Genomic DNA, 13667 nt, shown 5'->3' on the forward strand with positions numbered 1-13667 from the left:
GTCGTACCCTGCTGCTCCTGGACTCCGTGTCCTTTCCTCCTGACAAGGTGGAAAAGTTTCTGTCAACCCTCGAGTCTGATTCTGCAACTGGACCCGACGGCATCAGCCCACGGGTCCTAAAATCCTGCTCTGCTGCTCTATCTCACCCTCTCTCTGTTCTCTTCACCCTCTCTTTTGCTCAAGGTCAACTGCCATCTGCTTGGAAATCAGCCAACATCACCGCTTTGCACAAAAAAGGTGCAAAAACAGATCCTAGCAACTACAGACCAATCAGCCTTCTCCCAATTATCAGCAAAGTCATGGAATCCATCATTGCTTCGGATATGAAATCTTTCCTCTTCTCCAATGGCTTGATCTCTGATCATCAATTTGGTTTCAGACCAGGTCACTCTACTCTGGACATGCTGCTTCTGCTGTCTCAACAATGGATGGAGGTCCTCAATGCCAAACAGGAAATTAGAGCTGTCTCCCTCGACATATCACGTGCCTTCGACACGGTCTGGCACCCCGCTCTGCTCACCAAACTCTCCTCCTTTGGTATCCATGGAAATCTGCACGCATGGCTGGCGGACTTCCTCTCTAGTCGTCGTCAACGTGTGGCCCTGAATGGGTTTCTCTCATCTCCTCTTCCTGTTCAGGCTGGAGTTCCCCAAGGCAGTGTTCTGGGCCCCGTGCTTTTTCTGGTCTTCATCAATGATCTCTCTGACTCTCTTGAAAATCCTCTCTATCTCTTTGCTGATGACTCCACTCTCTGCCGCTCCATTCCTCTTCCCTCAGATCGGCAGTCTGCAGCCTCCTCACTCTCTGAAGACTTGGACAAAATCACAGACTGGTCAAACAAGTGGAACATGTCTTTCAATCCTGACAAATCTCACACTCTTACTATGTCTCTCCAAAAAGATCGACTGGACAACCCTCCCATCTACTTTCTCAACAATCCTCTCCAAGAAGTTCTGTCGCTCAAGCTTTTGGGTCTCACTATCTGCCATGATCTTTCTTGGGAAAACCACATTTCCAAGCTGGCCTCCAAAGCCAGTCGCCGACTGGGCATCCTCCGTCGTGCGAAGTCCTTCCTCGGCACACCTGAGCTCCTCACCACATACAAGGCTTTCATCCGCAGCTCAATGGAATACTGTTCTCCCCTATGGGCCGGTGCTCCTGCCTCACACCTAGCTCGGCTTCACGCTGTTGAAACCAAAGCTTTCAGAATTATTGGAATCTCCCGCGATGAAGCTATCTCTGAGGGCCTTTCACTCACTCACCGCAGGCAGGTAGGTAGGTGGTCTTTCTGTCTTCTACCGACTCCTCTCCGGCCTTGCACCCCCAGCTCTCTCTGTGCTTTGTCCCCCAAATATTCCTACAGGTCGCACAAGATCTGCCAGCAACCCTCTGATGGTTAAACTGCCGAAATCTCGGCTCTCTGCTCACCTTCACTCTTTCATTCCTCTTTTCTCCCGCCTCTGGAACAAACTCCCTCACTCCCTTCAATCCCACTCCTCCCTCCAGGTCTTTTAAACAGCTGTTCACCACCATCTCTTATCTTCCCCCATCCAAAACCTTGATCTTTTCTACCCCCGCTAATTCACCCCAGATCCACCTTGTTTGAAATTCCAACTTCTTTCCTGGAAGTCCTGGCAGTGTCCATATGTTTTATACCTCTCCCACCACCCCCTTCCCATGCCCCCCCCCCCCAAAGCCCTCGCCCTCTCTCAGATCTCTCGATGTCTCCATGTCTCTCGGTCCCTGCTCTCAAATGTTGTGTTTGTGTCCTTCCCCCTCTCTCGCCATCTTGTCTACCGCTCCCGATGTTATATGTTTTATGTGTCGGTTTGTCTTTCTGTGTGATTAATGTTCGCTCTTTCACGAGCCTCGATCTTGTATACAAAACAAAACAAAACAAAAAAAAAAAAAAATATTGTATAAGCAGCTAAAGCCGTGTCCTGGGACTTATGACTCGCCCTGTAAATTGAACATCCTCAGCCTATCTTGGTAGGGAAGCTTTGGAACCATTTTAGTGACCCTCCTCTGCACTCAACTTATCTATCTATAATTCCAGTAATCTCTGTGTGTGTGTATGTATGTATGTATGTATGTATGTATGTATGTCTGTGACCGCTGTTTCTCGACAACCACGGGTCCGATATACTTTAAACTTGCCAGGTATATTGCTGGGGACCCGAGGATGTGCCTTTTCAAGGTTTCATATTAATCGGACAAGTAGTTACCGAGCTATGTCCAAAAAACGATTCAACCAATCAGAGAGCAGCGAGCTATCACGTGTGCCGAACGTGCCGAACAGACTCTGCCTCGGACGGCACATTTGAGAGCGTATTCATTTATTTCACGTTGGCAAACTATGTTGGCGTTCAACTATGTTTTAAAACTAATTAAAACTAATTTGCGATTCATCGTAACTGCGATTTGCGACCTTCCGGACAGTGAAGACTTCACTTCCGGCAGCCAATCACAGAACGCGTTGTTGCGAGCCGAGCCGAGCGCGTGCGCCATTACGGTTCGTAATTCGATTTCTTCCGGAGAAATAATAATTTCTCGATTACTTATGCGCATTATTTCTCCCAGAGCGAAGGGCGGAAGCGAAGAGCGTTGTTTTTTTTGTTTACGGGCGTACGGGCGTACGGGCGGGGTAGAGCGTACGGGTAGCGTTTTTTTTTTTTTTTGGCAAGGAACGGGCACCCACGTACGGGCATGCCCTAGTCTATCTATAATTCCAGTAATCTCTGTGTGTCTGTGTGTGTGTCTGTGTGTATGCGACCGCTGTTTCTCGACAACTACCGGTCCGATATACTTGAAACTTGCCAGGTATATTGCTGGGGACCCGAGGATGTGCCTTTTCAAGGTTTCATATTAATCGGAGAAGTAGTTACCGAGCTATGGCGATTTCTTTACCAAACTCCGCAAGCCGTTCGCTTTGGACCAAACCATTTCATGTAAATAGAGGGGGGGGGATTGTCACCGTACTCGCAAGCCCTTAGTTTTGGACCAAACCATTTCATGTAAATAGAGGGGGGGGATTGTCACCGTACTCGCAAGCCGTTCGCTTTGGACCAAACCATTTCATGTAAATAGAGGGGGGGGATTGTCACCGTACTCGCAAGCCGTTCGCTTTGGCTTTGCGAATGGACCAAACCATTTCATGTAAATAGAGGGGGGGGATATAATTTTAGATATATATATAGTACGGGCATGCCCTAGTTATTAATAAAGAGAGCAAAAAAGTACAGATACATTCAACTTTCAAAGTACACCGTCCCCATGCGAAATAAATAAATAACATAACCTCCAGCTCACAACGTTGCCGGGACGCCTTCGGCCATAGCGACGGTATTGGGAGGGAGAACAACAACAACATCAACAACAACAGGCATTTTAAGGCCATTTTCCCTGCTAGAGCGGGGATTAGCCTTGCGGGCCCCATGACAATGTTCTCCATTTTGCCATATTTTCTACATCTCCCCTTGTTAACCCCCTGACCCGCATTTCTTCTTCCACCACCTTTAGCCAATTCTTTCTCGGTCTTCCCCGTCCTCTACTGCCTTCCACATTCATTTCCATCACTCTTCTCAACGAGTCACTTTCATCCTTCCTCAACACATGACCAAACCATCTCAACCTGTTTCTCTTCACAGGATCCATCACAGGCTCTATTCCCATCATCTTTCGCAATGCATCATTTGTCTTCCTCTCTCTCAATGATACTCCACACATCCACCGAACCATTCGCATTTCCACCCTTTCCAGCCTTCGTTGCTGCTCTACGTTCATTACCCATGTCTCGCTCCCATAAATCATAACACTTCTCACAGATGCAGCATACACCTTTTCCTTCAGCTTCAACGACACTCCCCTCCTCGTCAGCACACCACTCAGTTCCCGAAACTTCTTCCATGCACATCTCACTCGAGCAACCATTGCCGAGTCTGATCCACCTTCCCCATTCAGCATGTCTCCTAGGTAGAAAAATGTTTTCACACCTTCCAGCTTCACGCCGTCTCCAAGATCCAACTCAACATTTCCTCCATCTGCAGCTCCCTCTGTGCACACCTTGCACTTGAATGTAGCTGCCACACTGGTTAATGACCCTCTCATTGCACTGCATTTTTGATGAACCCACTCAGCACATATTGTACATTGAATGGAATTCACTCCGACACCCTTCCTGCACACAGCACACGGCCACTTCCCAGTTCTTTCCACCTCACCACATGCTTTACCACTTGCCATCACCTTCGTCTTTCCGATATTCACCTTCAGACCTTTCGCCTCCATACATTCCTTCCACTTGTTCATCTTCTCTTTCAGTCCATCAATACTCTCCGCAATCAACACCAGATCATCTGCATACAGCAACTCCCACGGTAAACCCTCCTTTTCGTTCCGAGCCAGCACCTCCATCACAGCTACAAATAGTAGTGGACTCGGTACCGACCCCTGATGCATTCCCACCTTCACCTCAAACTCACCACTGTCCCTGTCCTTTGTCCTTACAGCTGCGTTCTCTCGTACATTGCCATCACTACTCTGATCAACCATTCCTCCACTCCCAACTTCCTCATTGCCTATGTCACTACTTTGCGTGGAACCCTATCGAATGCTTTGGGAGGGCGAGGTGCACAATAATTAATTGTGTAATTAAAATAAATAATTAATAATTGTAAAATAATTAATTCGTAATCAATTGGCTAATAGCATACCTAAACCACCAGTGTTTTAATATAATGTACCACCAGACCGGTGGTGGTAGATTTTTAATACGATCTACCACCAGACCGATAGCGGTAGATTTTTAAAAATATGATGTACCACCAGACCGATGGTGGTAGATTTTTAATATGATGTACCACCAGACCGATGGTGGTAGATTTTTAATATGATGTACCACCAGACCGATGGCGGTAGATTTTTAATAATATGTACCACCAGACCGATGGCGGTAGATTTTTAATATGATGTACCACCAGACCGATGGCGGTAGATTTTTAATACTATGTACCACCAGACCAATGGTGGTAGATTTTTAATATGATGTACCACCATACGTATATTTTTAATATGATGTACCACCATACGTAGATTTTTAATATGATGTACCACCAGACCGATGGTGGTAGATTTTTAATGATGTACCACCATATGTAGATTTTTAATATGCTGTACCATCAGACCGATGGTGGTAGATTTTTATTACGATGTACCACCATATGTAGATTTTGAATATGATGTACCACCATTTTTTTTTTTTTTTTTTCCTATACTGAATCGAGGCTCATGAAAGAGCTAACATTTAGTTCACAAACAAATCAACCAGACAAACAAAATATATAAAAAGAGGAGGTGGAAGACAAGATGGGGAGAGAAGGGGAAGCACACAAACACAACATTTGAGAGCAGGGAGATGTGTGGGAGGGAGAGGGCTTGGGGGGAGGAGGCGTGGGAAGGGGGGGGGGGGGGTGGGGAGAAGTATGAAAACACAAGGACACCAAGGACTTCCAGGACAGAAGTTGGTATTTCAATGGAATTGGGGTGAAATTAGCGGGGGTGGAAAAGATCAAGGTTTTGGATGGGGGAAGATAAGAGATGGTGGTGAACAGCTGTTTTAAAGACTTGGAGGGTGGAGTAGGATTGAAGAGAGTGAGGGAGTTTGTTCCAGAGGTGGGAGAAAAGAGGAATGAAGGAGTGAAGGTGAGCAGAGTCTTGATTTTGGCAGTTTAACCATAAGAGGGTTGCAGGCAGATCTTGTGCGACCTGTAGGAATATTTGCGGGACAGAGCCCAGAGAGAGCTGGGGGGGGGGGGGGGGGCAAGGCCAGAGAGGAGTCGGTAGAAGATGGAAAGACCACCAACCTGCCTGCGGTGAGTGAGTGAGAGGCCCTTGGAGTTAGCTTCATCGCGGGAGATTCCAATGATTCTGAACGCTTTGGTTTCAACAGCGTGAAGACGAGGTAGGTGTGAGGCAGGAGCACAAGCCCAGAGGGGAGAGCAGTATTCCATTGAGCTGCGGACGAAAGCCTTGTATGTGGTGAGGAGCTCAGGTGTGCCAAGGAAGGACTTCGCACGACGGAGGATGCCCAGTTGGCGACTGGCTTTGGAGGCCAGTTTTGAAATGTAGTTTTCCCAGGAAAGATCATGGCAGATACTGAGACCCAAACGCTGGAGCAACAGAACTTCTTGGAGAGGATTGTTGAGAAAGTAGATGGGAGGGTTGTCCAGTCGGTCTTTTCGGAGAGACATCGTAAGAGTGTGAGTTTAATATGCTGATTAAACCATATATGGTGATTCCATAATATATGGACCATAATATATGGATGGACCATATATGGATATATGTAGATTTTTAATATGCTGTACCTTCAGACCGATGGTGGTAGATTTTTAATATGATGTACCACCATATGTAGATTTTTAATATGCTGTACCATCAAACCGATGAATGAAAATGGAATGATCGTTTTAAGGCCATTTTTCCCCGCTAGAGCGGGGGTTAGCCTTGCGGGCCCCATGACAATCATGGTTCCCTGTTTCAGGCAATGTTTTTATGGCCGGATGCCCTTCCTGACGCCAACCCTTGGTCACGCTCTTACGATGCGCAGGGATACGGTGTACCTATTCTAAACCGGGGTACACACCGTGATCATTCATCCCAGCAAGCTGGTCCTCAATTTGCCGACCTCGGAAGGATGACAGGCTGAATCAACCCCCCTGGCGTTAATTCAGCGATCGACCGGGAATCGAACCCAGGATCCTAGGATCCCAAGCCGGCACCCTAACCGCTAAGCCAACGCCAGGCTACGCCACGTACGCCTGTACCATCAGTTCGATGGTGGTAGATTTTTAATATGATGTACCACCAGACCGATGGTGGTAGATTTTTAATATGATGTACCTTCAGACCGATGGTGGTAGATTTTTAATATGATGTACCACCATGTGTAGATTTTTAATATGCTGTACCACCAGACCAATGGTGGTAGATTTTTTAAGATGATGTACCACCAGACCGATGGTGGTAGATTTTTAATATGATGTACCACCATGTGTAGATTTTTAATATGCTGTACCACCAGACCAATGGCGGCAGATTTTTAATATGATGTACCACCAGACCGATGGCGGTAGATTTTTAATACTATGTACCACCAGACCAATGGTGGTAGATTTTTAATATGATGTACCACCAGACCGATGGTGGTAGATTTTTAATATGATGTACCACCATATGTAGATTTTTAATATGCTGTACCACCAGACCAATGGTGGTAGATTTTTTAAGATGATGTACCACCAGACCGATGGTGGTAGATTTTTAATATGATATACCACCAGACCAATGGCGGCAGATTTTTAATATGATGTACCACCAGACCGATGGCGGTAGATTTTTAATACTATGTACCACCAGACCAATGGTGATAGATTTTTAATACTATGTACCACCAGACCAATGGTGGTAGATTTTTAATATGATGTACCACCAGACCTATGGCGGTAGATTTTTAATGCTATGTACCATCAGACCAATGGTGGTATATTTTTAATATGATGTACCACCATACGTAGATTTTCAATATGATGTACCATTGTACCACCAGACCAACGGTGGTAGATTTTTAATATGATGTACCACCAGACCGATGGCGGTAGATTTTTAATGTGATGTACCACCAGACCGATGGCGGTAGATTTTTAATACTATGTACCACCAGACCGATGGCGGTAGATTTTTAATACTATGTACCACCAGACCAATGGTGGTAGATTTTTAATATGATGTACCACCATACATATATTTTTAATATGATGTACCACCAGACCGATGGCGGTAGATTTTTAATACTATGTACCACCAGACCGATGGCGGTAGATTTTTAATATGATGTACCACCAGACCGATGGCGGTAGATTTTTAATACTATGTACCACCAGACCAATGGTGGTAGATTTTTAATATGATGTACCACCATACATATATTTTTAATATGATGTACCACCATACGTAGATTTTTAATATGATGTACCACCAGACCGATGGTGTTAGATTTTTAATGATGTACCACCATATGTAGATTTTTAATATGCTGTACCATCAGACCGATGGTGGTAGATTTTTATTATGATGTACCACCATATGTAGATTTTGAATATGATGTACCACCATTTTTTTATTTTTTTTTCCTATACTGAATCGAGGCTCGTGAAAGAGCTAACATTTAGTTCACAAACAAATCAACCAGACAAACAAAATATATAAAAAGAGGAGGCGGAAGACAAGATGGGGAGAGAAGGGGAAGCACACAAACACAACATTTGAGAGCAGGGAGATGTGTGGGAGGGAGAGGGCTTGGGGGGAGGAGGCGTGGGAAGGGGCGGGGGGGGGGGGGGGTGGGGAGAAGTATGAAAACACAAGGACACCAAGGACTTCCAGGACAGAAGTTGGTATTTCAAAAAAGTGGAATTGGGGTGAAATTAGCGGGGGTGGAAAAGATCAAGGTTTTGGATGGGGGAAGATAAGAGATGGTGGTGAACAGCTGTTTTAAAGACTTGGAGGGTGGAGTGGGATTGAAGAGAGTGAGGGAGTTTGTTCCAGAGGCGGGAGAAAAGAGGAATGAAGGAGTGAAGGTGAGCAGAGTCTTGATTTTGGCAGTTTAACCATAAGTGGGTTGCAGGCAGATCTTGTGCGACCTGTAGGAATATTTGCGGGACAGAGCCCAGAGAGAGCTGGGGGGGGGGGGGGGCAAGGCCAGAGAGGAGTCGGTAGAAGATGGAAAGACCACCAACCTGCCTGCGGTGAGTGAGTGAGAGGCCCTTGGAGTTAGCTTCATCGCGGGAGATTCCAATGATTCTGAACGCTTTGGTTTCAACAGCGTGAAGACGAGGTAGGTGTGAGGCAGGAGCACCAGCCCAGAGGGGAGAGCAGTATTCCATTGAGCTGCGGACGAAAGCCTTGTATGTGGTGAGGAGCTCAGGTGTGCCAAGGAAGGACTTCGCACGACGGAGGATGCCCAGTTGGCGACTGGCTTTGGAGGCCAGTTTTGAAATGTGGTTTTCCCAGGAAAGATCATGGCAGATACTGAGACCCAAACGCTGGAGCGACAGAACTTCTTGGAGAGGATTGTTGAGAAAGTAGATGGGAGGGTTGTCCAGTCGGTCTTTTCGGAGAGACATCGTAAGAGTGTGAGTTTAATATGCTGATTAAACCATATATGGTGATTCCATAATATATGGACCATAATATATGGATGGACCATATATGGATATATGTAGATTTTTAATATGCTGTACCTTCAGACCGATGGTGGTAGATTTTTAATATGATGTACCACCATATGTAGATTTTTAATATGCTGTACCATCAAACCGATGAATGAAAATGGAATGATCGTTTTAAGGCCATTTTTCCCCGCTAGAGCGGGGGTTAGCCTTGCGGGCCCCATGACAATCATGGTTCCCTGTTTGAGGCAATGTTTTTATGGCCGGATGCCCTTCCTGACGCCAACCCTTGGTCACGCTCTTACGATGCGCAGGGATACGATGTACCTATTCTAAACCGGGGTACACACCGTGATCATTCATCCCAGCAAGCTGGTCCTCAATTTGCCGACCTCGGAAGGATGACAGGCTGAGTCAACCCCCCTGGCGTTAATTCAGCGATCGACCGGGAATCGAACCCAGGATCCTAGGATCCCAAGCCGGCACCCTAACCGCTAAGCCAACGCCAGGCTACGCCACGTACGCCTGTACCATCAGTTCGATGGCGGTAGATTTTTAATATGATGTACCACCAGACAGATGGTGGTAGATTTTTAATATGATGTACCACCATATGTAGATTTTTAATATGCTGTACCATCAGACCGATGGTGGTAGATTTTTAATATGCTGTACCATCAGACCGATGGTGGTAGATTTTTAATATGATGTACCACCATATGTTGATTTTTAATATGATGTACCACCATATGTAGATTTTTAATATGCTGTACCATCAGACCGATGGTGGTCGATTTTTAATATGTACAGGAGACGTCCCTGAACTGCATACCAGTGAAAATAATTATGCTCCAATTTGGTTTGGGTCAAATCACAGTTTATTTGGACTATATCTCCGTGTTTCCGTCTTCCAGTTTAACTTTAAGTTTGGCCACTGATGAATAGCCACAAATGGTGTTGTTAATTAGCGAGGTCAGAGGGTTGTTTTTGCTCTCATTATTGTTTGAACATAATTTTTTATTTCCTTCAAGTATTTTATTTGAAATTATATTACTGGGTGTATTTTACCAACATATTGTCTATCACTGTCTTCATATCCCTTTTTCCGATGCAACAACAGCATATTCCCACGTCATGCCCCCTGTGGAAGAGACCCCCCAATTAGGCCGTGAGCAGCAGAATCCAGCAGACGGCACCAATGATGCACCATCTGTGGTAAGGCAGACCGCCGTATTCGTACACTGTACAGGTATTTATTCCCTCGGCCTGTTCTTTTTTTAACTAGTTGATTAACTTTTTAAAAGTTTGACAAATGTAAATTTGACTGTAAAACGAAGTGTATATTAAACGTTGGTATGATGTATGTGACTTGTTAAATTGGTTGAAACATTTTTACAATTAATGTCAGTATGATTGTTCCTTTGATGTGCCAACTGTTTGTTCTTTTACTTTACCCTTGAATTAGACCCTGCTAGTTACAATCGTTGGTGGTGGGTGGTTTGTGTGCAGCCACCCGGCTGCTGGTTGCATCATTTTTCTGTGGACGCATCTGCCGTTGATGCAATGCCTCTCTTTAACCAGTTATCTGGTACTCATTTTGCCGACCTCGGAAGGATGACAGGCTGAGTCAACCCCACCTGGCGTTAATTTTACGGGATTCAAACTAATATATATGGAAATACTGTTGAATGCAGAGAATGAATGGGATGGCAACATCGAGAGTAACCCAGTTTTAGGACCGGCAGAAAAGATAACCGAGAAGGAACTTGAGGAAGCGATAAAAGCAATAAAAAAAAAAAACCACCTTTACAGGCCATTTTTCCCCGCAAAGCGGGGGTTGGCCTTTTTCGGGGACCGTGGTTGTTGTTGTTTTTTGGTCCCCTTTTTGAAGCAATGTTTTACGGCCAGATGCCCTTCCTGCCGCCAACCCTTTTTGTCGCCTTTTACGACAAGCAGGGAATTACCAGTGAACTGGTACTCAATTTGCCGACCTCGGAAGGATGACAGGCTGAGTCAACCCCCCTGGTGTTAATTCAGCGATCGACCGGGATTCAAACCCAGGATCCTAAGCTGGCACCCTAGCCGCTAGCCCAACACCAGGGCTCAGGAAGCGATAAAAGCAATAACCAACCACCGTTTAGAGGCCATTTTTCCCCGCAAAGCGGGGGTTGGCCTTTTTCGGGGACCGTGGTGGTTGTTGTTTTTTGGTCCCCTTTTTGAAGCAATGTTTTACGGCCGGATGCCCTTCCTGACGCCAACCCTTTTTGCCGCCTTCAACGACAAACAGGGAATTACCAGTGAACTGGTACTCAATTAGCCGACCTCGGAAAGATGACAGGCTGAGTCAACCCCCCTGGCATTAATTCGGCGATCGACCGAGATTCGAACCCAGGATCCTAGGATCCTAAGCCGGCACCCTAGCCGCTAGCCCAACACCAGGGATCCAGGGATCCAGGAAGCGATAAAAGCAATGAAGAGTAGAAAAGCGGGAGGGCCGACGGGAGTTGTGGGAGATATGTTGAAGGCAGCCGGAAGTTGGGGTGTGAAGAGAATGACAGAGATCTGCAATCTGGTGATGAAAGAAGGCCGCATTCCAGTGGATTGGGAACTGAGTACCCTCGTCCCTCTATACAAGGGGAAAGGTGACCCTCTGGAGTGTGGCTCGTATCGAGCGATAAAGTTATTGGAGCATGGAATGAAGGTATTGGAAAGGGTGTTGGAGAGGAGGATAAGGAAGAAAGTGAAGATTGACGAAATGCAGTTTGGATTTATGCCAGGAAGAGGAACGACAGACGCGCTCTTTATTGTGAGGCAGTTGCAGGAGAAGTACATGGAGAAGAGGAAGAAGTTGTTTCTTGGGTTTGTTGATCTGGAGAAAGCATTCCATAGGGTTCCACGTGAAGTAGTGACATGGGCATTGAGGAAGTTAGGAGTGGAGGAATGGTTGATCAGAGTAGTGATGGCAATGTACAAAAGAGCGCGCACAGCTGTAAGGACGAAGGACGGGAACAGTGGTGAGTTTGAGGTGAAGGTGGGAGTGCATCAGGGGTCGGTACTAAGTCCACTACTATTTGTAGCTGTGATGGAGGTGCTGGCTCGGAATATAAAGGTGGGTTTACCATGGGAGTTGTTGTATGCAGATGATCTGGTGTTGATTGCAGAAAGTATGGATGGACTGAAGGAGAAGATGAACAAGTGGAAGGAATGTATGGAGACAAAAGGTCTGAAGGTGAATATCGGAAAAACGAAGGTGATGGCAAGTGGTAAAGCATGTGGTGAGGTGGAAAGAACTGGGAAGTGGCCGTGTGCTGTGTGCAGGAAGGGTGTCGGAGTGAATTCCATTCAATGTACAATGTGCGCTGAGTGGGTTCCTCAAAAATGTAGTGGTCTGAGAGGGTCATTAACCAGTGTGGCAGCTATATTCAAGTGTAAGGTGTGCACAGAGGGAGCTGCAGATGGAAGAAATGTTGAGTTGGATCTTGGAGATGGCGTGAAGCTGGAAGGTGTGAAAAGATTTTGTTACCTAGGAGACATGCTGAATGGAGAAGGTGGATCAGACTCGGCAACGGTTGCTAGAGTGAGATGTGCATGGAAGAAGTTTCGGGAACTGAGTGGCGTGCTGACGAGGAGGGGAGTGTCGTTGAAGCTGAAGGGAAAGGTGTATGCTGCATGTGTGAGAAGTGTTATGATTTATGGGAGCGAGACATGGGTAATGAACGTAGAGCAGCAACAAAGGGTGGAAATGCGAATGGTTTGGTGGATGTGCGGAGTATTGTTGAGAGAGAGGAAGACAAATGATGAATTGCGAAAGATGATGGGAATAGAGCCTGTGATTGATGCTGTGAAGAGAAACAGTTTGAGATGGTTTGGTCATGTGTTGAGGAAGGATGAAAGTGACTGGTTGAGAAGAGTGATGGAAATGAATGTAGAAGGAAGTAGAGGACGGGGAAGACCGAGAAAGACTTGGTTCGAGATGGTCGAAGAAGAAATGCGGGCAAGGGGGTTAACAAGGGGAGATGCAGAAAATAGGGCAAAATGGAGAAGATTGTCATGGGGACCGCAAGGCTAACCCCCGCTCTTGCAGGGAAAATGGCCTTAAAATGCCTGTTGTATTCAAACTCAGGACCTTCGGATCCCAAGCCCGCCACCCTAACCATTAGGCCAACGCCAGGTATACAATCCTTGGTGATGCATTACCTCCCTTTGGAGTGGGGGTGGGCGATTCTTCTGAAACTTTAAAGACAAATAAAGGATCTTCCAAAGCTTGGTGTTGGCTTAACCGTCAAGATGGCTGGTTTAAGATCTTCGAGTCTTGAGTTCAAGCCCCTGTCGTGCCGTTGAAATAACACCAAGTGGGTTGACTTAGCCATCATCCTTCCGAGGTTGGCAAAATGAGTACCAGCTTACTGGTAACAGGGGCACTGCATCAGCGGCACAACTGCG

At 46.1% G+C, this 13667-nt stretch overlaps 1 protein-coding gene across 1 annotated transcript in view; it reads left to right on the forward strand.

Annotated features, from left to right (window-relative positions):
* The window catches only part of DNTTIP1 (deoxynucleotidyltransferase terminal interacting protein 1), an 84464-nt gene that overhangs the window by 11063 nt on the left and 59734 nt on the right, over positions 1–13667 (forward strand). The window contains exon 2 of the mRNA XM_068123928.2: positions 10345–10439. Within this exon, the coding sequence (XP_067980029.1) occupies positions 10359–10439 (81 nt within the window). The 5' untranslated portion in view covers positions 10345–10358. The remainder of the gene's footprint in view (positions 1–10344; positions 10440–13667) is intronic.

This window comes from Myxine glutinosa, chromosome 8 (genome assembly GCF_964187855.1).
Source record: "Myxine glutinosa chromosome 8, kmMyxGlut1.1, whole genome shotgun sequence".
In the NCBI taxonomy this organism is placed as follows: domain Eukaryota; kingdom Metazoa; phylum Chordata; class Myxini; order Myxiniformes; family Myxinidae; genus Myxine; species Myxine glutinosa.